General features: G+C 46.0%; 2 protein-coding genes across 16 annotated transcripts in view; one reads left to right on the top strand and one right to left on the bottom strand.

The window, feature by feature from the left end:
• The window catches only part of ATXN2 (ataxin 2), a 51,513-nt gene extending 33,882 nt beyond the window's left edge, over window positions 1-17,631 (top strand). For 7 of the 12 annotated variants that reach the window (XM_065693066.1, XM_065693065.1, XM_065693064.1 and 4 more), the window contains 6 exons: window positions 595-779; window positions 1,374-1,506; window positions 5,793-5,846; window positions 11,247-11,392; window positions 12,232-12,459; window positions 15,842-17,631. In XM_065693066.1, coding sequence (XP_065549138.1) covers window positions 595-779; window positions 1,374-1,506; window positions 5,793-5,846; window positions 11,247-11,392; window positions 12,232-12,459; window positions 15,842-16,045 — 950 coding nt within the window. In that variant the 3' untranslated portion in view covers window positions 16,046-17,631. Of the gene's footprint in view, window positions 1-594; window positions 780-1,373; window positions 1,507-1,708; window positions 2,391-5,792; window positions 5,847-11,246; window positions 11,393-12,231; window positions 12,460-15,841 lie in introns of those variants that run through there. The other 5 variants (XM_065693059.1, XM_065693057.1, XM_065693062.1 and 2 more) reach the window with 4 other exon arrangements.
• A 1,665-nt stretch (window positions 17,632-19,296) lies between these two features.
• The window catches only part of SH2B3 (SH2B adaptor protein 3), a 28,616-nt gene continuing 23,473 nt past the window's right edge, over window positions 19,297-24,439 (bottom strand). For all 4 annotated transcript variants that reach the window (XM_065692142.1, XM_065692141.1, XM_065692143.1 and 1 more), the window contains one exon: window positions 19,297-23,881. In XM_065692142.1, the coding sequence (XP_065548214.1) occupies window positions 23,592-23,881 (290 nt within the window). In that variant the 3' untranslated portion in view covers window positions 19,297-23,591. The remainder of the gene's footprint in view (window positions 23,882-24,439) is intronic.

Here is a 24,439-nt window from a genome sequence, read left to right as displayed (position 1 = left end):
ATACTCCTTTTCTTCTTGTAGGTTGATTTGTCCCCTTCAGTGTTGACTGTGACCTCAAAGTTGCTTTCTGCTATCCTAAGGGGTAGCACAGAGCTTAAAAGATGTGAATAGCTCAGATTGTGGCTGTATGGAGACCTTTATTCTGCTCTCCTCAGCCATAAGCACAAGTAATTTTAACAGACTCAGATTTCCAGTTGATGGAACAGTTGCTGAGTAGTTCCCATAGAGGGTGAATTAAGCCTTTTGAAGGGGACAGGATCAAATTTGAATAACATAGGTATGCTGTTATAACCTTTCTCTTCTCTTCTTATTCTTAACAGTCCTTCTCTCCCTCCACCTTTGTTCCTTCCTTCACAAAAAGAGCAGGCCTGGGTTTGTGCCTGTATACACGGCTCAAAGGCAGTGATGAAAATCAGATGTTTGTTGGAGGAACTCCTTTTCATGCTGTTCCTTTTTCATAGAGCTCTAATACGTGGTTAAAGCTGAGGCGAGGGTGTTCCACTTGGTCACAGTGACATTGTAATGTAAAACATTTCAGGAAGATGGTCATTCTTTGTCCTGTGTTTCTAATGTGAGGCACTGTTTGCTTTGTAGTACCAAATATGCCACAGCAACGGCAAGACCAACATCATCAGAGCACCATGATGCATCCTGCCTCAGCAGCAGGCCCTCCAATTGTAGCTACGCCACCTGCTTATTCAACACAATATGTTGCATATAGTCCCCAACAGTTTCCTAATCAGCCTCTTGTGCAGCATGTGCCACACTACCAATCTCAGGTAAGAGTCCTTTCACTCTACGTGATAAGTCAAACCAGAAGTAATTGAATGGCTCGGTCCTAAGTTGTTTCCAGTCATAAGAAGTCGCTTAGAACAGTTTCTGTGTTCTGATGGTGTCATGGTGTGCTTCAAAGCCTGTAACAGACTGTAAGGTCAGTTTAGAAGTTGGCATTTATTACTGATCCTACCTTTTTTGCTCTTTGAAGAGTTCTTTCCAGGTCAAGGCCGGGACAGCTCCTAGTTAGGTGTTCTAAAAACAAACTATTTGGTGTACTGCTCTTACTTCAAAAGCTTTGAGATAGATGTGATTGGATAAATACAGAATTACATGCATAAGTTTAATACATAATTCGAGTAGCAAAGGTCAGATATGCCAGTGGGTTTTGGTTCTTTCCAGCCCACTGCGGAAAATACCCTTTAATTTTGAGGAACAACTGGGATAATGGTGCTAGTATGAAATCTGTAGTTTGCTCTGTGTTTTAGTAAGGCTAAGCTATTGCTATTACTGTTTCTAAGTACATAATTGTTTAGATGACAGTAGTTTCTTTGTAATAGCCCTCCAGTTAACTGTTTTCTTCTTTCTCTTGACTGCAGCATCCTCATGTTTATAGCCCTGTAATACAGGGCAACGCTAGAATGATGGCACCACCAACACACGCACAGCCTGGTTTAGTATCTTCTTCTGCAACACAGTATGGTGCGCATGAACAGACGCATGCTATGTATGGTAGGAAACGTTTTGTGTTATATGTAACTTTTTAAGTTCTTAACGTTGTGCAGGGATGTATTTAATCTCAAGCTTCAATTGAACATGGGTATCATTCAGATTACACCAGTAGATGTGGTTTATATTTCATAAGATGATGAGCAGAGAGCATTGAAAACTGAGCCACCGGGTTAAAATGAAAACTCAAGTATGCTGATTTCAGTAGGATGCCAGTGACCAAGATGAAATTTCAACCTGGGAGCTGCTAAAGAATATCTGCCGAAAGAAGTTTGTTCAAGTTCCCTTGATGCTCTTGACAACATCCCTTGATTGTTTCTTGATTATAATTAGGACTTGTTTTATTGCAAGGCTATGACCTCAGTTTCAAAACTTGACTTTAGTTCTGACAACTAGTGAAATGCTGTCCTTATACTACTAGCATTATTAATAGTATGAACACTGCTGTTTAAGCAAAATAAAACATGTGTTGCTTACCTTTCTTTTTTTGGTAAGTCAAGGATATATGAAACAGCTCATGTATTGCTCTGACTTTGACAGTTACTCTCCAGCATTATCAGATGGGCGTATTTCACATACAGTGAAGTGCTGAAAATGTGGGTTACCTTGTTACAGAGTAAAATGTGAAAGAACTTCTAAAGCGTTATAAATGTATGATAAATCAATGCCCAGTTTGGAGGAAGAAACCTCACTGCAAAACATGCTATTGAAAGAGGTAGAATCAAGGTTGCTAGAAGGCTTGGAAATTGTCATAAAATGTCAAAACAGCAGATGGTCTCTTGAAAACATGGCATTTCAATACTTGTTATAGCATCTGAAGAAGCCTTTTATTGGGTCACGTATATTATTGACTTAGATTCTAATAAAAGATTTTCTGTACCTTTAGACATCTTTGTATGTGTTCCAGTGCTTAGTTTTACACTGCTACCTAATGGAAGTCCATGATGTGTCATGAAAACTTGCAAAGGCTGAGAATCTGAAGTTTAGTGTGGAATTAATCCTGATTTTAAGTCTGTGTCTTGCCCATATGAAAACATCCTGTCAGATCTCGGCAGTGGGATGGTAATAGAGCTGAGAAGCAAAACTGAGAGAGAGAAACCTTTTCTGACACTTGGAGGAAGAACATTTCAGCTCATTTGCGCTGAAGCTGAAGTGGAAGTTAACTTGGTAGAGATTAAGTCTTTCACAGGTCCTTGCTAATTGTGTAACTTTGATCTTTTCTACTCTTGTGCTTGAGGTGTCCATGTAAACAGATCTTCTTTTTCATTAGATTAAATAGAGTGAACGATCAAAGGCTTTCAGACCTTTATTGGTGAAAACTCTCCTCTCAAATCCTAATGAAAATAAAAACCAAACATGAGATAATCTGAGACATGGTTCAGAATGGTTGCATGTGACTTCCTAGCAATTTCTCATTGTGCACCATCCTTTTCTTCTGTAGCCAGTGGGTTCTACAGCATTGAAGTACAAGCCCAGTACCCTTGGTTGGCTTTGATCTGTAGATGTCTGTATAGTTTTATCACTGATACTCTAATTTGCAACTGTTAGATCTCATTTCTGTGTTGGTTTTGCAGCTCGTCTGTTGTAGGTATGTGACTACCTACCAGTGCAAACAACTAAGTTGGGTCAAACTTGAATCCTTTGGTATTTTCTGCCATGTAATTAAATACTACGTTTCCAAGAGCACCTAATTTAACAGAAGTTGCATGTCCTCCTGTGTTCTTTCAAATAGCTACTTGGTGACTCTTCTAAATGTTCTCCAGCCTTCCCAGTAAATGATCAAGTGCTTGAAATTCTTGTTACTGAAACCATTCAACGCAGCTGGATCATGAACTCCATATGAGACACTTTTAAGAGTATGTTCTTGCCATGTGCAGATGTGTTTATTGCCTAGTGAACATGAATTGGCTCAAATGTGCCCTTAACCTACAAGGTTTACAGTTAGCTACACACGAGCTGACTTCTGATGTAGTGCAGCACTGTCTCAATTCAGCTTTTTGCAAGTCTTCCATGTGCTGAGTACTTGAAGACCTTGCCTGTATGGATTGTGTTTCCTCCAGATGTGTCCATCTGTAACAGATGCACTTCAGCTTCCATTTATCAATATATGAACTCTTGGGGAAAGCATAGAAATGCCTGAGGTGATAAATATAAGCTGCTTGTGGAGTACACTGCTAAAGACCAACGTGCTGGAATCATTCACATCTGATAGAGTGACTGTAAGAACGTATCCATAACTTATGTTCTGTATTTTTGAATCTTAAGTTTACCCACAGTATGTTTGACCTCAGAATACCAATGCACTTTGATTCTGGTCCTCTTCTAAATGTAATCTGAGAGAATAGCAACTTCCTGAGGAGCAACAACCACTGCTTTTGATTTCTGGAGCACTTGCTCAAACAAGGTCTCAGATTTCCTTTTGGCTCTTTAAAATCGGTGTTTGATTTTAAAAATATATAATATTTATGTTTAAATTCATTTTTGCCCCCTCTGATACCAGGATTCTGTGGGCTATAACTGCCCCTTTATCCTTCAAGGTACTAGTGCTTTCTTTGAGACGACTCTTGGAACGTTCCCTTTTTCTCCTGCATATGTGGTAGAAGAGGTCTGCAAGGACAACATTACTGAGACCTGGGGGTTGGGGGGCACTGCTTATGGAGCATTCTTAAAGGTGTGAAATGTTTTCTGATGAGACCTGAAACTCCATCTCCACTCATGGTTTGGGACAAGTTGCAGGTCTGTGGCAAGCAGTTACAGCCTGCCAGCGAAGAGAAATGCCTGTTGATCTATTGAGTGAACTGCCCTCACTGCCAGAGTTTGGGTTTTGTTTTCCTTCCTGTCCTGGCAAGAGATAGCTGAATCCAAAACACATGCTGTGATCTACACTTGTTGATAAGCACTCTTCCACTTAAAAGTATTTTTTGTCTAATGTTGTTTAATGGGATATTTCTGCACTTCTGGGATTTCCTTGCCAGTCGTTACAGTGTCCTGCTTCTGTTTGACAACCTGCTGTTGACAAGAGCTCAAGAGAAGCAGAGGAGCGTGGTCACCAGTAGACCCACCTAAACCTATGATGGAGGAGTGTATAAACCATTGGGTTTTTTCCCCTCAAAACACAATTGGGAAGGACAATATGCAAGCAACTATCTTCCCATCTACCAGCCAGGTGCTAAACACGTCTAATTACACACTTCAGCTTGTAACTTCTGGAGACGTGAGCCACTTAGATGTCCTTACCAAGGAGAGCTTGAAACGCAGGCACTGCTGAAGCAGAGCAGTACACACACCTTTAACAGCCATACTCACATACCTGGCCATGGAGTTGTTGTTCTCACCCCACCTAACTGCACGCTGGTTTCAGAATGTATTGTCTGTCTCAGAAGTGTTGGCTCTGTGTGATCTCCCTGATACCAATGTCCTTGGGCTGGAGTCTGCTGGCCATGGTTTGCAGTTTGACTCCTTGGTCTGTGTTGCACAAACACCCAAACTTGCCTTGTGCTGTTAGGAGAAAATGTGGGTATCTCAGCAGAGGGTGGATATGTTCATTCCTGTGACAATGACCTTGTGTTAGTTTTACCGTGTAGCTGAATTGCCTGTGTTTTCAGATAACTGGAGTCCTCTGAAAAGCTTAACTTTTGTGTTTAAAACCAAACTTGGGTAAAACCAGACCTTGGTTTTATACAGATGCATTTCCTGTTTTTTGTGCTCTCATTCCTGTCCCCGTTCTCCCTTCCCCTTTCCCCTTCTGCATATGTTTTACTGGTCTGGTGTTGTCTCTAACTTTTATCTGGTTTCTGTCTCAGCAGTAGAGTAAATTCTATTACCCTGATAGTACAATGGTGGATATAATATAAACCTCAGAGGATTCTCCAGGGACTAAGAGTGAACCAGTCACCAAAGGTGTCTTGGAACTGTTAAGAATGACAGTGATCTAGCTGAAAAAGCAGGGGGCCAATTTCTGTTTTAGTGTGATAACATTTTAACCTTCTTATTACAGTGGACTGTAATAGACCATTAATTGACATAAAGTTGATTTTTGTGTGAAGTAAGAACTGAAGTCCTCAGTGTCACAGTTAAGGAAGGCTTGCTTGAGACTTGTGTTGTTTCATCTCCACTCCTTTGTAAAACTAAATATCCACCTCTAATAGCACCTAAGTAAATAAAAATATCTGCATGGTTCTACAAGCTTAAAAAAAGAAAACCTTAAAGCATTGACACTGACCTTTCCAGAAGACGGGAAGTATGCACGTGGCAAGAGGCTAATTTACCTTTCTATTTCCCAAATTCAGCATGTCCCAAAATACCATACAGCAAGGAGACAGGCCCTTCTTTCTACTTTGCCAGTGAGTTGGGTTTTTTGTACTAATTTTGATTGTACAGAAAAAGCACTTTCTAAAGAACAGATGTTAAAGGAATGGGACGTGTTGAGGGAACAAGTTTCCTTGCACCAAACCAGTGTGTGGAAAACTCAGGAAGGTTCCTTTCAGTGGACAGGGGCATGAAGCAGATTGATATAAGCGCAGGAGGCTGATTTGTTGGCTTTTAAAATTGGTTTTGCATGTTGAATAATCTCTGACTTTACTACCCAGTCTTTTCATCCGCACCCCAAAGTGAGCACTGCATGTGGATGGCCTTTCCTTAGAACGTGACTGAACTGCCTCACTCCCTTCCTTTCATGGCTCAAATGGGGTTTTTAAAACTTCACAAGTTATTCATCTTCCTAAAAGGAGAAGTATCTTGTGCCTCATCTCTTTAAAACGCTGTGGCTCAAGTTCAGAGCCCCAGGGAGGAAATTACTTGAGTTGCAGCTGAGGTGAAGGAAGCTTTCTGTAGAGTTGCTTTGGAAGGAGAGCTGTGAGCAACATACTTTGTCTTTATTATAACAAGAGTGAGTAGATGAGGGCTCCTTGCATGAGATGTTTCCTCCTTGGCCGATGGACAGTATCTGTTACCTGGCTCCAGCACTCCTGTGTGGTGTTTCCTACATCAGTGTGAGCACTGGGAGAGGGGCTGATGTTCTCCACGCTCGTGGTACACAACAGCTAACACGGCCTTCAGTTACGTACGTATACTGGGAAAGGCAGATTAACTAAAACCTGCTGCCTTGTATGTTGGTGTTCATCTTGGCACTTTGAGGAAGCTGGGTTTTGCGGGTGTCATTGCAGGATGAGCTGTCGCTGTCACCCGAAACATGGGAAAGGAGGACTTGCAGTTTCAGGGTATTTTCATACTTGCTCCTGTCCTGCAGTGAGGCTTGTTGCTGTGTGTGTCTGCAAGTCCATGCAGCCCATGCCAGGCACGCTCCTGGGGTTGTTGAGTTAGCTCATGCAAGAAGGATGTGAGAAATACCACTTGTTCTCCAAAAATCTCTTCTGGAACAGACTTCCTGTGGTTCTTGTACAGCCCTGGTTCTGCGTGAACTGGTGTTGGAGGATGCTGACCTGTCCTGTTTTCATGCCTCTTGGTTTGGTGCACTGAAATAACTTTACTAAGCTCGTTCCTTTCATGAGTAATCTTTTAAGTGAAGTCCACTCTACATGTGTAAAATGACTTCTTGAAATGTTTGTGTTATGAAAGAAACATTTGCTATTTCTTTGCTTCCTACCATTCAGGTCTTTTAAATGTAGTTATCCTCACCATCTTACTGGGTCTGGCAATAGTTTTGAAGTTTGTTCACTGGTCAGTTCTTGAAAATAGGCTCTTCAGTGCATCTTTGGACGATGACCAACGATGACCACCATTGGCACCATTGAAATTCCGACCAGGGCAAGCACAAAATTACAGGATATGGGTTTTTTTGCATCTACCCTTGTAGCTGGGAGTTCTGCTTGATTTCTGCTGCTCTGACTTCTTTTGATTTCAGCTCCTTCTGTGGGTTTGATGGCTGACTGCTCCTTGTTTGCCTCTCAGAGAAATGGGTTGCACTTTTGTAGAGTTGAATTCAGTAATTCAATCCATCTGATATTTCTGCCCACTTCATTACCCAATCACTTTTCTTCACTGTCTATCCCTGCCAGGTTGGTGCAGTTGAATACTTCATGGTAGGAAACAGCTTGATCAAAAAGATGCTGAAGTGAAGCAGATTATTAGCCCAGGGAGTATTTTAGGGGGAGAGGGAGTTTAAGTCAGAAAGGGTGAGAAAAACAGTGTGTTTGTGCTGGAGTGAGCTGAGGCTACTTGCAGCAGGGAGATGCACAGAGCTGTTTTGTCCTTTCCGAGAGCTTTCTCAGCACTCTCTTGGATACTAGATGGCCATTTGGAAAACGTCCAAAGCATGAAGAATTGGGAGAAAATGTTGGATAATTGGTGATTTATTGTGTTTTTCTTCACCTCCTGTCTTACCTTGTTTGCTCTCTGATACGTGTAGTGAGCTTTTGTGATGAACAGGCAAAAATCCGTGACATGAGTCGCAGTGAAAGTGCTTTAGTTACGGCTAAGCAGGTGAATTTCTCATGGCTGTTCTGCAAGGCTTCTTTCACAGGCTTGCCAGTCTCATAGAGTTCATTGGCTTGTCACGAACTATTAATTGCACTAGCTCAATGTGGAAACCCTTTTACATCCCTGGAGTTGAAGTTTGAACCCTGCTTCTGAGCTAACAAAGATCCATGCGTGTATTTCAGACTTGCTGCCACTCGCCCTGAACCGTTCTTCATTTGTATGCAGTCTCAGTCCAGGATTTAGATGAGTGTCCAAATAACATTTTTTGAGAGGCACTTTTAATATTACTATTAAAACGTGATTTGCAGCAGCATCTGAGGTAGTTTTAACCAAACTTGTAGAGTTTATTGGAGTAATTTGTTAAGGAGAAAATGGGGGAGAGGAGAACCTAAGCAAATAAAAATCCCTCAGTGTAAAATACCTGGTATTTCTAGTGCGAAGCTATAGATAAAAGGTGTTAAAAGGTTATGGAAGAGCTGCTTTCTGACAAACCCTTCATCCTCCCCCTGCTTCTGTATCTGTTCTTTAGGGTACTATTCCTAGGTTTAAGTGGTTTCTTAAGAGGGAAATTCTTCTTTGTGAAGTTTTATTGTATAATGTATCTGTTTCAGAGTAACTCAGTTTATTATTCTCTCGGCTATGAAGAGATGAAAGATGAATTGCACGAATGGTTGAAGAGAGCACCACATTATTTCAGTGGCTCTTAACAAGGAATGTGGCAGGATGTGGGAAGCCTTGAATACCTTACAACTTGGAATTAATTCTCATATACATTTTAAAGCCTCTTGAATGGAGTTGAAGTTAATTTGTAGTCAGGCATGCCAGCGCTGTGGCTGAGGCAGTGGGATGAGAGCTGAGGAAGATTGCTGGTAGCAATGCCCTTTGGCAAGCAAGTCAATCCCTCTCTGCATTTATTTCTATTACTTCGACAGAGGTAATAACTTCTGGCCTTCTGCAGAGTGTGGATAATAACGAGGCTGAGAAATGTGCCTGCTCTGGGAAACCAGAAACTTCATGCTGTAAAAATGATCGGTGTGTCCATCGATGATCTTCACGCAGTCATTGTAAGGAGCGGTGTTCGGAAGCCAGAATGAAGCGTGGTGGGGATGCTGCTGCAAAATAAGTTTTAGTAGTGATATGTATATATAAAAAAAAAAGCCTTTTCTTGCATTTGAAAGCTTAACAAAGTGCTATGGAAGAAAATATTGGTGGCTTTGACAATATGCATAGGAAACACTAAGATGTTTTTCAAAACCCTTCTCAGAGGTGCTCATGGTGTATGAGTATGTACACTCGTGCTTAAGTACACTTACATGCTCATGCATAAGTATGTTACCATCACCTCCAGACTGTAGGAGTTCAGAGGTACAAATATCTACAAAGTTCATCTGCATTAATAGCCTGAAATGGCAGTGCACATCACTGTTGGACCATTTGCTCAGTGAAGACTTAATGGAGCTTTCAAGACAGCAGGGCGGGATTAAGTGAAATGTGGTAGGCAGTTATTTCCTAAAGGAGAGGCTTTCATAATGGCCTGGGAGAGAAATCTCAGTTAGGCAAAAAGATGCTGTCTGGATGTATTCTAGCGAGTTTGATTGTTAGAAGTAGCATTTGTATGCTTAATAGCAAGCCAGACTGGAGGAAAACAAGTATTTGCACAGGGTAGTACTGTGTCAGGGCTGGTTAATGGAGCACAGTAGGGTTGCTGTCTTTTTGAGGTTGCTTTTGCTGAACAGTATTGTGCTTTCAGATGCAGCTACATCTTTGTCCATTTTCTCCACCCATCTTGTCTTTCATCCTTTCTATGCACTCAGGCAGTTGTGTGTATTCATGAACTTGGAGGCCAGCACAGTGACACTCTCCAGGAGCTGCAGCAAACAGTTCCTTGTGAAAGGGAGATAAACCACACCTCACTAGCTGTGAATACACCAGGCAGATGGCTGCAGCGTAACTCAAGGTTTCTCCCTATGCCCTGCTTTCAAGGTTTATTTGCTAGGGGAAGGAAGCACCACTAGAAAACCCATTGCTGCTAAAGGTATGCTACAGACAGGCACTTTCATCGGCTATCAAGTTCTCATCTAATACACACCCCATTAAATAAGCTGTAACCCAGTAGTAAGCAGTAATTAAATTCAATCACAACTACAAAAAGAAATAAAGAAGAGGAGCAGGAGCAGGTTGATAGTTTGCTTGGACTGTTTTGTCAGTATAACCAGCCTCTGTCTTGGCAAGCTGTAACGTAGGAGAGGGTAGCGTGCATTGTCATGTGCAGAAGTATAGTTGCAAACTGGACTAGTTGTTGCAGAAGATCTAAAAGCAATGAGGGGAATAGGCAAAGCATCTTCATTTCCTTAGGGCCTTGCTTTCTGGTTGCATGTTTTGTGTTTAAAGGAAGGCTTGCTATCAGTATGGCTTTTCATACTTGGATTCCCTCAAGAAAAAGACCCTAAACTACCTAATGTGGCCCATTTTGAAGCAGAACAGAGCAAGGCTCTTCAAGGAGGACCTTGTTGATCTTAGTTTGTTGTTGGAGACTGGTATGGCTGTAGCAACAGATGTGGGTTTACTGGTGTGAAAGTTCTGTGGTGGTATTCCTTTTTTAGATTTTTGTACTTTTTGTACTTTTGTACTTTTTTTTTGTACTGTTCCAAGGAATTAAGGATTTCATGGAATGTGGAGATCCAGACCAGGCTCTGTAATTGGCCTTGAGGGGAAAGGCAAGATACGTTATTGTAGTACAAGGTACTGGCTTCAGCAAAACTTTGATGCTCAAGCAGCCTCAGTTTTCTCAGCTGTTGTTGTATATACTGTGTGTCCCTATAGCTCTTTTACATGCAGTGCATTTACTTTACACTGACTGTACTGTGAGCAAGTTCCAGAAGAGTAGCATGGTGAGGTTAGCCAGGTATAAGGCCAAAGAATTTTTTGGATGGTGGAAATAAAAATGGCTTGTAAGACCTTTGAAAAGTCTGCTTCAGGAAAAACTAAATTGTATGAAAACGATGAATTTGATATTTTAAACAAAACCAAAATGCTGCTTTGTTCTGTGTAGTATCTGTTACATTGTCAAACTAGGGAAGATGCACTGTCTAATTATGGTTATTTATAGACTTTCCTGCAAAACCAAACTACACAAAAGGTAAGAACTCAGCTATTTGCAAGATAAATACTTTTTATAGAAGGGGGAGGGAATATATTTACAGTATTTATAGTTCGAGCTGTAGTGCAACCTTCAAGTGCAGATGGTAGCTTGATGAGATGCATGTTGTGTATCTGTTGCTAAATGTTTTTCTCTTTCATCCTAGTTTCCACTGGCTCACTTGCTCAGCAGTATGCCCACCCTAATGCTACCCTGCATCCGCATCCTCCGCATCCTCAGCCTTCTGCCACACCAACTGGCCAGCAGCAAAGCCAACATGCTGGAAGCCACCCTGCTCCTAGCCCCGTGCAGGTAATTGAGGGAGTGAATGGTTTTGCATTGTGTTTAACGTGCTCTGCTGGAAGGTATTGCATCTGATGCTTGGCACTGATACATTGATTCATTTGAGAGGAAAAATGGTAGGAAACTAACTGCATGTGACAGATCTCATGGGGGCCTTGTCTAGATTCCCCTCTATTTTCTGAAGGATGGAAGTAGAGCTGTATAATGTAGTCTTTCTCTGCTTGCAGTGGCAAGGTGATAGGTTTATAATGTAGTTTCTTAGATAAGCTAGCAGGGAAACTCATGAAAGTCCTTTTTCCTTAGTAAGGACTAATATCGTGGAGTCCATGCATCCATTTCTCCCTGTTCACAGGGGCTGAGGTATAGCTTGTTTCTGTGTTAACAGTTAAGGAGGGATCAGAGTTCTGTCAGAGCTTTAATATGAGTGGAGTTACAATTGGAAACAGCAGATCAATGCTAAGAATTGTTTGCGTGTATTTTGTCAAAGACAAGCAGCTGAAAACAAAATAGTCCTTGTGATAGTGCTGCACACCTGAGTTACCTACTGGTAGTAACTTTGGGCTGCTCAGTGCAAATCTGAAGTACACCCAGCTCCATGGTTGCAGGTTCTCCTTGGTTTTACCTGGCAGCGTAGGTTCTGTTTTCCAGATTTGTGCTTACATGATTTCCTAGCGCAAGGAGAAAGTGAGCCTGGTGGATTTGAGATGAGTTTCCTCATGTCCGTAGATGTGATGACCCTTTTGCCACTTTTGCGAGCGGTTTTGCAGACCTTTCTTACTGTAGTTTACGGAACAGATTTGTCTCGCTTCTAGACCATCACCTAAACCATCTTCTGTCTTTCTTTGCAGCATCATCAGCACCAGGCTGCTCAGGCACTCCACCTGGCAAACCCACAGCAGCAGTCGGCAATTTACCACGCAGGTCTAGCTCCAACCCCACCTTCCATGACGCCAGGCTCCAATACGCAGTCTCCACAAAATAGTTTTCCTACAGCACAACAAACAGTCTTCACCATTCATCCCTCCCATGTTCAACCTGCATATACCAATCCGCCACACATGGCCCATGTCCCCCAGGTAAACACAGTTTAACAACCTTCAAGACTAAATGTCTTAATGCCACAAAAGTTAGGACAGTCGGGCCTGCTGAAGTGATTTCCATTCTGTCACCTCTCAGCACAGACTACCTGTTGTGTTATTTAGGTTTTCTGTCTGTACATTGCCTTTTATTTAGAATTTTACAAGAGATTTGGACCTCAGCTTCCAACACCCAGTGCATCTACAACTGTAGTTTAATGAAGACATCTTAAGCTGGCACTGCTACTGAAAGAAATTGAGCTCTCTTCCCAGTTCTCGGCTCCCATCCCTGCCCTGCCCCACCATTCTGCTCACAGAACTGTTTGGCCATGCAGCAAACCAGACTGGGGACATGTCTCACCTGAAGTGTGCCTCCCCTGCCCCCATCTTAGGCTATTCCTCAGATCAGTTCGCTACTCAGGTTCACTGCATGAGCACAGGAAGAGCTGGCATACAGAAAGGTTGGAGGTGAGAGCTTGAGCGGAGGAAGGCTGAATTGCTGCTTTTGGTAGCGGTTTTAGGCTCTGCATTGTAGTCAAACATATACAAGTACATCCAGTAAAGGATGTAACACAGGATTTCTAGGGAATAGCAAGGCACTGCAATGGGAAATAGGTGAGATTCAGTTCAGATGACTGCAAGACAATCCTTGCTGAAAGAGAAAACAGCGTGTGCCTCTGTGTGTGTGTGTGTGTGCGCGTGTGTGTGTATTTGTCTGTGTGTGGTTCTAAACGACCTGCTTAGGCAGAAGATCCCTGATGTTTGTTGGGCAACCTAGCGACAGTCCTTGCTTCAGGATCAGAAACCCACTTCTCTTAACTGCTCTCTTGTGGTCAACTCACTGAAAAAAAACCCTGGATTTTGGGAAGGGAAGCACATGATTGATTAATAAAGAGCTCTGCGTAAAGCAGCCTTACAAAGATTTTCTTTGTATCTAAATCTCATGGATTTAGTCTGCTTTGTCAAGGAATGACAGTTAATTGGGAATTTGCCTGCACAATTTCTTCAGACCGAGTACTTGGTGTGTGGCTTATGCCTTCTCATACAGGTTAACAATAGTTTGGGATATCATGACTAACTGTTAATTAGGGAGGTTAGTCTAATAGGTGTCCCGTCCCTTGCAGAATTCTGATCAAGTCTTTGCTTTGGTCCCTTCATTAAGCCAATGAACTACTAGTTATTTAGGAATTGCTTTACTGATGTTGAGTTTTTAGCTTTTTTATTCTGTTGGGCTTTTAATTTCTCTGCTTCTTTACTCTGGGAGGACAAGGAGAGGATGTCCACACTTGACTACTCTTGCCATGTCCTCCCAGGCTCTGGTTTCTGCCAGGAGCAAGATTCTTGCTCTGCTCTGGTGTGATGACACTGGTGTGAATGCTTAGATTGTAGGAGCTTCTCGGAGTGCCCTGCATGCAACCCTTGGGAAGGGTCTTTGCTGCAAGCCCCTGGGTTAGTGGCATGTGCAGTGCTGTGCCTTGCAACATGAAACATGTTGGTTTCAAGGTCAGCTTAGAGGTACACATCATGGCCAGGCCTGTGCCTGTGCTGTGGATGCGACCATTGCCTTCCTTTCTGTGTGCCAAGCACTTAATAAGCAAACCTTGCTGAAGCAAATCAGATGCAACTTTTAGTCTGTTCAGTCAGGATTTTTAGCAATGCCTGCTAAAAGGAATGCCTGGATTTTTGACTTATGCAGTCTCTTCTGCTGTAGTTTTTGTAGGATGAAAACTACAATCTATCCTCCGTGAGACTGACCCCAAACTAACTGACTTTATCAAACAAAGTGGCTTCCTCAGACATCTCTAGTGAAGGAACAACTACAGTTGTGTTAAGAAATTTTAGATGCATGTAATTATTCCATGGTGGGGAAACTAATCACTGGATTGAATAGTTCCTTAGCAGCCTCATTTCCAACTTCTGAACACCACTCTGAACTACCATGTAGTAGGAGCCTCAGTTAGGCTAACACAGGGGATCGGTTGAATGTCCCTTTAAGTGAACAGATGAATCTGGAGCTGTTAGATATCTCACTTGAGAAACAGTACTTTAAAATTCATTAGAGTCCTGTCAGCTGCCAATTTGCAAAGCGTTTTGAGCCACAGCAGAACATTTTCATCCAATGTGTGTATCGAATGCAGCTGCTATATGAATAGCTGCTTTATAACGATGGCTGCTATAATAGCATGTTTGTCAAAGTAAAAATGGTGCTGATCCTGAAAGGTATTTCTGTTCCACAGCCTTATCTTCTAAGCCTTTTTTAGAGCAAGAGTGAGATTTGGATTGCAGTTCCTGCCTTTAAAGGCTTCTTGAGTGCTACTAGTCCAGCGCAAGTCTGATAAAGAGTTTGAGGAATGTCTGTGATGAGTCAAGTAACCCTTTTTGTCTTGAAGAAATAAAATTGTAGCCACTACCCTGCTATCTGTCTTTACTGGCATGTGAAACTTGGGAGACTGTGATTCCTGCCCCGTGGTGCAATGTTGATGGGATATGGTAGAAGGACAAAGCAAACCTTAGATAATAAATGCTTCCCCCTCCCACCCCCCAAGAGAAACCCCCTGAGAGCTCTAAGAGTTCCTTAATGTTTTGTGCTTTTAAGAAACTAGTGTTTACTAGCTTTTTAAACCAAAAACTTGATGACCTCTAGAGTCCTAGTCTGAGCTAAAGAAGCCAGCTGACAAGTTGCTGAACTTGTTTGCCAGGAGGTGATCAGTCATCCTAAAGAGTAATCTCCTTTTTCCTCTGAGACTTAACTCTGATTGCTTTAGATTACACAAGGACTTTAACTGTGATGAGCTTAACTGGAAACAGAACAAAGCTGCCCTAACAGTATAAAGGGATTAAATCATCTTAGAACGACTGCTTCGATGAACGATAACGTGGGCACAGGTCACTGGAGAGAGTGGTTTCCAGGGCAGGGAGCCACCAAAGAATGTGGAGTTGTTCAATGAGGAAGGGATGCCAGACTCCCAGCGCGTGTGAAGTTCGTGTCTGTACCCGTCGCATTCTCTGCGTAGGAAGTGCTTTGATCCAGGTTACTAACAGAAATGTTTTGAAGATTTGTTGCTGAGGTTTTGTTTGTTTGGGTGTGTTTTGGTTTTGACCCCACTGTTTAATGCTGGCACTTTCTCCCAGCGCTCACTGTCCAAATGGCTAAAATTAAGAATGTGACTCGGAGCCAGCAGTAAAGATTTAAGCCCTTTTTTTGTTGTTGTTTTGTTATTATTTTTTGTGTTAAGATCTCTGACTTAATCCCTGTCGCTAATCTAGTTAAAATGGAATAAATCTCCAGATTTACTGCTACAGCTGGAGAAAAACTTGACAGTCATGTGGCCAGGAGTGATGCCTCCTTGTGACCATTATACTAAAGAGCTCTTTGTTTCAGGCTCATGTACAGTCAGGAATGGTTCCTTCTCACCCAACTGCCCATGCTCCAATGATGCTAATGACGACACAGCCACCTGGTGGTCCCCAAGCCGCCATCGCTCAAAGTGCACTACAGCCCATTCCAGTCTCGACAACAACACATTTCCCCTATATGACGCACCCTTCAGGTGAGGAGTGTGTGCCCGGGAGACCTGCACCGTAACTGAGCCAGGTCGTAGTAGTGAAAAGAACTGTTAGAAACCAGATGTGGGGAAAAAGGAACAACAAAAAAAACCAACCTTAAAGATGTCCTTGTAGAGTGCTGAAGGCAGACTGCTGCTGCGTTTGCATTTGTACATTGCCAACCCAAATGTGAGCCTAGATAAGCGTTACGAGATGCAGCTAATTGAGCAAAGACTTCTCTACTCCAGCTAGAGAGAAGCTAACTCTGCAGACGCTGTGGGATGAGTTCTTCCAGGTTTTGCCGTGGTTTGGCCGTGGGGGATGGACTGTCTGTGTAGCCTGTTTATAATGCTCTGAGCTTTTATTAAATGAAAAGGGATCGGCCGTGAGGATACGAGTGAAAACGTTGCTTGGGGGTAGAGCTGTTAGACTGAATAAAGTGACAGCTGAAGCCTAACCTTTAATTCAGAGTAACGTTCTGCAGCTTTACTTTTTTGGGGAAGAGGAGGTGCTGAATGACTTCTTTCTGCTTTAAATTTAACCTTACCTTTAGGTTTCTCTCTTATTCATTTCCGAACAGCCTCTAAGCTATTGTAGCAAAGTAGTTACCTTGCTCTTGTTTCTTGGGGGATGTGTGAGCAGAACAAAGCTGCTTTCTGCGGGGGTTAGGTAGGGAAACGAAACCATCCGAAGGACATCTTGCTATGCAGGGTTTTGTTTGGTTCTCTAATGTAAGACAAAAAGGAGAGCAAAACCAGAAAGGAAGCAAAGGAAAAGAGACAAAGTTGAGCTCAGTCGTTGTCCTGTGACCACTTAATAGCAAACTGTTGTGTGGCTTGCCAATTTATTATTTACATTTGAACTTTTTTTTTACAGTACAAGCCCACCACCAACAGCAGTTGTAAGGCTCATCTGGAATAACTGAAAGGCTGGATACCTTTTGTAGGCCAAATACCCTCCTTCTACTGCTTCTGCCAACTGGAAGCACAGAAAACCTAGAATTTCATTTTATTTTGTTTAAAAAAAAAAAACCAAACCACCACAAAAAAAAAAAAAAACAAACCACAAAAAACACAAAAAAGGAAATTGATTTCTTGTAACATCCACTAGGAATGCTAACAGTTCATCTTGCAGTGGGAGAGATTCGGACTGAGTAGAGGCATGTAGGAACTTGTGGGCTATTCCATAATTCCATGCACTGTATCTTTTGAGTCCTGCAAGTGCCCCAACTCTGCTTGCTGAAAACTGGAAGTTATTTATTTTTTAATGACCCTTCAAAGTTACGAACTCATCAGCTAGCGAAAGAAGTAACAAGAGTGATTCTTGCTGCTATTCTCACTAAAAATCAAGACTCGGAGATCCCTTTTACTTCTCACTAAACTTGAAACAGGTTCAGTAAAAAAAAAAAAGAAAAAGAGACAAAAAAAAACCAACCCACCACCACCAAACCCCAGAATTCTAATCGTCAAACTGATGAGTTATTATTTATAAATCACGTTTGATGAGAGGATCACTATCGTGAGACAGTGATGTAACTTTTAAGTTAAGAAAACTTTTACTTTGTAGATAATATAAAATAAAAACTTAAAAAAAAAATTAAAAAATAAAAAAAGTTTTAAAAACTGACCTCGGCGTTCGTGTCTTGTGTCAGCACTGCTTTACCGGAACGCCGCCTGCAGCTTGCCAGCCCAAAGGGAGCGAGTGGTTTATGTGGAATCATAGAATAGGGTTGGAAAGGACCGTAAGATCGTCCGGTTCCAACCCCGTGCTGTGGGCAGGGACACCTCACACTAAACCATCCCACCCAAGGCTTCATCCAACCTGGCCTTGAACACCGCCAGGGATGGAGCACTCACAACCTCCCTGGGCAACCGATTCCAGTGCCTCAGCACCCTAACAGGAAAGAATTTCCTCCTTAGATCCAATCTAAACTTCCCCTGTTTAAGTTTGAACCCGTTACCCCTTGTCCTGTCACTGCAGTCCCTGATGAAGAGTCCCTCCCCAGCATCCCTATAGGCCCCCTTCAGGTACTGGAAGTCTGCTCTGAGGTCTCCACGCAGCCTTCTCTTCTCCAGGCTGAACAGCCCCAACTTCCTCAGCCTGTCTTCATATGGGAGGTGCTCCAGCCCCTGATCATCCTCGTGGCCTCCTCTGGACTTGTGTAGCATCAGGTAAGCTTGGCTGGGTGTTGCTGTTGTGTGTGTCCCCCCCCATGGCACCGTTTCCCTTGTATCTGACTTGCAGGGTGATGGCAGGAGCAAGGGGAGGGTTTTGAGGTTCTGTGCAGGTTTCTTGTACTGGGATGGAGTCCCTAAAGCCTCAGCTCTACACTGCAGATGTCAGAGCTGGGCCTTGCGGCTTAAGATGAGGTCAGTGTTACTGCTGGAGAAGGGAAGGAAGAAATCAGGATAAGCATTCCGTAGCAAAATGGCTGGTAAAGGAGGGGAAAGGGTGGGAGAAAGGAGCTGATTCCATCTCCTTCAGTAACGCACAGAGTAATTACAGCTGCCTGTAAAGCGCTGTGGTTTCTCACTGATGTGTGCAGTTCCATCCTATGTTGGTGAGCCCAAAGATAATGGAATCCCAGCCTGGTTTGGCTTGGAAGGGACTTTAAAGCTCACCCAGCTCCAACCCCTGCCCCGGGCAGGGACCCCTTCCACTGGAGCAGCTTGCTCCAAGCCCTTGTGTCCAGCCTGGCCTTGAGCACTGCCAGGGATGGGGCAGCCACAGCTTCTCTGGGCACCCTGTGCCAGCGCCTCAGCACCCTCACAGGGAAGAGCTTCTGCCTAAGAGCTCAGCTCAGCCTCCCCTCGGGCAGGTTAAAGCCATTCCCTTGGCCTGTCCCTGCAGGCCCTTGTCCAAAGCCCCTCTCCAGCTTTCCTGCAGCCCCTTTAGGCACTGGGAGATGATGCTGGTTAAACTGGATGATGACAGAGCTGCGCTTCGGAGGCAGGATAAATGACCTGCACAAAATGCCATGGGCAGCAGTTAAGAGCACGATGTGGCTTGGTGAAAAACATGCAGGGGAACACTGTAGACACTGCTGCATCCCTGCTCCTTCCACGGCAGCGGTGCGGTGAGGTGGAATGAATTAATGCTCAGGTGGGCAGCAGGGGGCATGAGACCTTCACAGGCTTGAATGAGGCTTCTGGAAAGGAGCAGCTCCCTCACAGAGGCTGCCTTTTGCCTTTAGTATCTAAAGGCGAGCTCTTGTCCTTCTGCATGCAGTAGCTGTTAAAATACAGCACCCAGGCACCTCGAGAGGCTCGGGCTAAAAAGTGAGAAACAAAGTTCTAAAAACAGTTTATTAAGAGCAGATTTCTTTATATTACGGTAAAATGGCATTACTCGAGAATAAGTTACTTGTACAGTACATACAGAGACAATATATAGAAACCCCTGCTATACAAGAAGAACTTTCAAATCAATGCACTTGTCACCCAGCGAACTGTTAGCTTTTATCATCCTGCTGAAGGCTGCAATGGAGAACGCGCAGTGGCCTCCCCACCTCCGGTAGCTGCTGGTGGAGGTTGGGTCTGTTCAGATTGAACAAGCTTCAAGATCTGGAATAGTTAGTCAAGATTTCAAGGTTTTTCTATGCTTGTTAGAGTAAAACGGCACCTGTTGGATGGCAGGAGTGATGGGGGGTCCGGAGAGTGAGAAATGAGAAGCTTTGGCCTCACCCTGGACCTCTTCTTAGAAGCTTTGCCCCGGAATAGTTTGAATGTAAAGGTGATTGGGGAGGCAACGGTGGTGCCAGTGTTGGGGAACCTGCTCCTGTGCTGGTCCTTGGGGATGGGATGAGGGAGGGATGGAGAGATCAAATAATGCTTTATCTCATGAACTTCCTTAGAACCTGCCACATCGCTAAAGCCACTGGCTGGGATGTGGCTAGTACACTGATCTGCTGGCAAACTGCAAGTGGTTCTGCAGCTAAGACGGAGATGAAGGGATGTTCTGGCTGGACCCAAGTCTTGTGCTATGTGCTAAGCAAGCTCCCTGCTGTCACAGAGCAAAGGCACTGCCTGATTCGCATCTTTGTCACCAAACACAACTGTCCTGAGTGCTGGCTGGAGCGGGGGGGCCCCGTCCTCACATCCTTGGGGATGCTGTGTGAGTGGCTATGGAGGAGGGGGCTCAGCCAAAGGCACCCGGAGTCGCTGCTGGCTGGGTCATGGCTTTGTTATGCTGGGTCCATACTCGTGTTGTACGTGCCCATCGCAGGGCCAAGGCACAAGCTGGTGGCCACATCCGGCTTTCATCCAGCTCTAGGGAACGTTCCTTGTCCTCCATGGGAGACCAGGAAGTGGCCGTGTCTGCAGCACAGCCGTGCAGGGCTCTTCTCTTGGCTTCTCCTCTTAAATTCGATGCTGATACTTCGTAAGTGCCAATAAAGCCCATGTGGGCCAGGGAACTAAACCTGCCGAGTCTGTGGCTGTTCCCAAGTTCCTGGAAAGACATAAAAATTCCTTCAAGTTGCTCACATTCCATGGGATGGAATGGCTCACTGCCCTCTGCCCACTGCTCGTGAAGAGGATGGATTAACGTAGCCAAGGCTGCTGGCAGGAGCAGAAGTAGGGCTGCACAGCAGGCTCCAACCGGGGTCACAGGCCAGATGCTTTCCAGGAGAAATGGGATTTCAAACTCCTCCGGGAGCTGCGGAAATAGCGCCCGAAATCCCCTTGGATTCCGGTGCAGCTGGGATCTGACTGCAGGAGGTCTGAACTGTGCCCGAGCAGAGGTCTATGGCGGGCAGGTGGTGGCTGGATGGCCTTTGGGTACCTCACTGGGGAGGTTTGAGATGGCAATAACTCTATTAACTCACCAGAGCGCCTTTCCCATTGCTCACTGGTGCGGAGGACAGGCGTGCACATCCCCTGGAGTTCGTCCGCACTGGGGATGTGGCTGATGGGGACCCAACGTGTATGCTGCTCATCAAACACAGCGGTCGCCATTGGAACCACAGAGAACCCCCTTGCAATTAAGCTGCAGGTTAGAAATAACCTCATGCAAGTGCACGTTTCGTTGTTGGCACCGGAACAATAAGCCCCGGCGTGCCAAAACAACCCATCCCAGCAGCAGCAGCATCTGATCGCTCTTGGCAAGGGCTGTGCCGGCTGTGAATAGCATTCCCTTTTCCCAGCCCGTTCTTCCTTGCAGATGCTCTGAGCGGAGGGTGATTGGGGTGAGAGCACCTCGTCTACTGGGGAAAGACCCCCTTTGAATGCCTGACGGGCAGCTCTTCGACCGCAGCAATCTGCAAGTGTTTTCCCAGTGCGTGCTCCGGGAGCCACGCACCAAGCACGGGATGGAGCCGACACCTCCCTCTCCATCCCTGGAGATGCAGGACCACGGCGAGTTCTTTATGTGCAGCGCAGGGCGCTGACTTCCCTGGCACAAACCAGCCCTGGCTCTGTGCTCCTGCAGCCTTTGTGCCGGAGCGGGGAGGGGAACGGGATGCGGATACGGCCGAAGAGCTCCAGCTGAGGACAGGGCCGGCTTTGTTCCTCGGGCAGCTCTCCGGGTTTGGCAGCGCTGGAGGTGCCATTGGCTCCTCATGCTCCGGTTTCAGCTGAGAGCGGGTGACGGCTGCTCTGCTCTGCACCAGAATGCAGGGTTCATCGCCTTGCACCCATTTTCGGGGTGTTCTGAACAGAGAAAGGCTTCGCCTGCTCCAAATGCACGAAGACAACTGGGAAAGGGCAGGGGCAGGAGATGGGGAAGCACAAAGTGCAAATCCCACAGCTGATGATGCCCCGTTCCTCCCAGCCTCTATTACTGCTGATAGACCCAGATTTACTCTGCCCCATCCCTCCTCCTGCCTGCACCAGCTCTGCCCTTCCCAGCCCAGAGCTTGCCCTTCAGCTCCCGGCCTTGAGCAGAGCTCAGCTGCTGGGGCTTTGCCTCCCAACCAGGCTTAACAGCAAAGCCCTGCCTAGAGGCTGGGTCTCTGCAGAGCTCAGCCCCAAGAAGCTTTCCCTTCTTGTTTCCTTGCTCTCCAATTAATCCCAATCCAGGAATGCTCCTGCGGGATCCCGCTTCTGTGGCAAAGCCGAGGAAGGCGACAAAAAAGAGGCTTTCCTGTGAGGCAATTTGAAGGCGATTTTTGCATCCGAAATCCCAGGGAGCCCTGGGAAATCTGGAAGTTGAAACATCCCCTCCCGTGTGGCGCAACAGCTCCAGCCCTTCCTCATTCTTAATATAACAGCAGCTCCCAAGCAGCGGTTCCTCTCGGCGCGGCACCGGCAGGTAAAGCCTGGAAGAGCAGCTGGAGGCTGCGACGTGGCCACTCTCCCGGCTCCGGTGATGCTCTCCCATGCTGGTGCCTTCATCAGGGATCGGGCACGTGAAGCCGCGGGGGTTAAAGTGTGGTGATTCCAATTGGAGTTACGGCAGCGCCTGCGTCTTGCTTGGTGTGCAACCTGTGCGAGCAAGCAGAGCTCTTCTGCTATCAGGGGCTGCCGGGGAGATGCTCTTCCTCCAGGCAGGGAGCGCGCACCATAGGGACCCCCCCTTGCCTGCAAGAGGCCGTTGCATTGCTTTAAATACCACCAAACCTCGGCTTTGCAGTGATTTAAGGGGGAAATAAAAGGCAAATGAGAGCAGGGTGAGTGCTGGAGAGGCACAAAATGTTCTGGGGGGAAACTCACTTGAGATTTGTGCCTAAAATGGTTCCATCATGGGGATAAAATGCCTCAGACACCAGGATAAAACACCTCCATCACTGGGATACACCTCCATCACCAGGATAGACACCCTTATCACTGGGATAAAACACCTCCATCACCGGGATAAAACACCTCCATCACCGGCATAAAACACCTCCATCACCGGGATAAAACACCTCCATCACCGGGAGGAGCAGTTTGCCGTCAGTCTCTGCGCTAGCTCTCCCCTAGTGCCATTACGAACGATGGAGCAGTTAGTGTTCACGTCTGGATCAGCAAGGCCAATGGTGTAAGTGTTCCTCTGGCTGGTGCAGGGAGCCGCTGCAGCTGCTCTGGGTTAGCCAGAAGGGTGCGAAAAGCCAGGGTTTTGCCTTATCTAAACCCAAAGCCCTCACTCTGATGGCGACCATCATCTTCACCCGATGCCGGAGCTCAGCTCCAGCAGGCTGGGCTTTGCTGGGGGCTTTGGCAGCAGCAAGTGCTGGGGCAGGAGGATGGGGCTCGTCTTCGCCAGAGCAGCAACTGGCGATGCATTACAATCCACTCCTCTTAGTTCCCTCTTTTTCCTTTGCCTTAAACCAATTCAATGGGGGCAAGTCAAGCCCCCGGCGGGGATGCTGAGCCCGCCGGCGCGCTGCCCGGCACGCAGGGACTCAGGCACGAGAGGCGTGTGTAAACAGTGACAAAGAAAGCTTTGATTATAACAACCAGAAAATACAGCTAAGAGGCCCTTTAACAGGCCGAAGAGAGGGAGCACACCCGGACTGGAGTGAAAATTACCCCCTTTCCTTGCAGAAATACAATACTCATCCCTAACCAGAAGGAAGAAACGGGCACGTTCTGCCCCTCCATGGGATACCCAGCAGGTCTCTGGGATTTCTCCACCCGAAAGCGCATCCCGGAGCGCGGCAGCCCCGGTCAGAGCGGTGTGTACTGGTTGTCAACGGCACGGACGTGGCCCCGGCCCGGTGCCTCCACCTCGTAGTCCGAATCGCGGGGCCGGGGCCCCGGGGCTGCCCTGCTGGGGCGCAGGCTCTGCACCAGCTCCGACGGCGGCGGCACCACGTGGAAGATCTGCTCCGGTGGGGGGCCCGGGGGGGGCTCGTCGGGGCCATGAGGACAGGAGGAGCTGGTGGGGGTGAGGCTGAAGGCAGGGCTCCAGCCGGGAATGGGCAGCGGGAGAGGGACCGTGGTGCTGGAGCCAGGAGCTGCGGGTGAAGGGCAGAGATGGGCGGTCACTGGGATGCTCCCGCCCTGTTGCCCCCGGGTACCGGGTGTGGTGCTGGATGCATCCTGTGCCCCCCCCCCCCATCTGCAGCGGTTTGGAGCAGCTTCTCCATTCTCAAAAGAGGAAGGTGGGAGCTCGGGAGTCACCTTTTGTGCTGCTCCCCCGATGCTTCCGCTTCCCCTCATCCCATATGCAGCTGCCCAGCCCCAGGGCATCAGCATCCATGCCAGGAACCCTCCCACTGGGACATTCCTGCACTCCATAGAATCATAGAATGGTTTGGGTTGGAAAGGACCTGAAGCTCATCCAGTTCCAACCCCTGCCACGGGCAGGGACACCTTCCACTAGAGCAGCTTGCTCCAAGCACCATCCAACCTGGCCTTGAGCACTGCCAGGGATGGGACATTTACCACCTCTTTGGATAACGTGTTCCGGCGCCTCAGCACCCTCACAGTAAAGATCTTCCTTAGATCTAACCTGAACTTCCCCTGACTCAGTCTGAACCCATCACCCCTTGTCCTCTTGCTACAGTCCCTGA

The sequence above is a fragment of the Lathamus discolor genome, chromosome 12 (genome assembly GCF_037157495.1).
Source record: "Lathamus discolor isolate bLatDis1 chromosome 12, bLatDis1.hap1, whole genome shotgun sequence".
NCBI classification, from domain to species: Eukaryota; Metazoa; Chordata; class Aves; order Psittaciformes; family Psittacidae; genus Lathamus; species Lathamus discolor.
The sequence above is the reverse complement of the archived record's forward strand: the minus strand, read 5'-3'. Positions and strand labels throughout refer to the sequence as shown.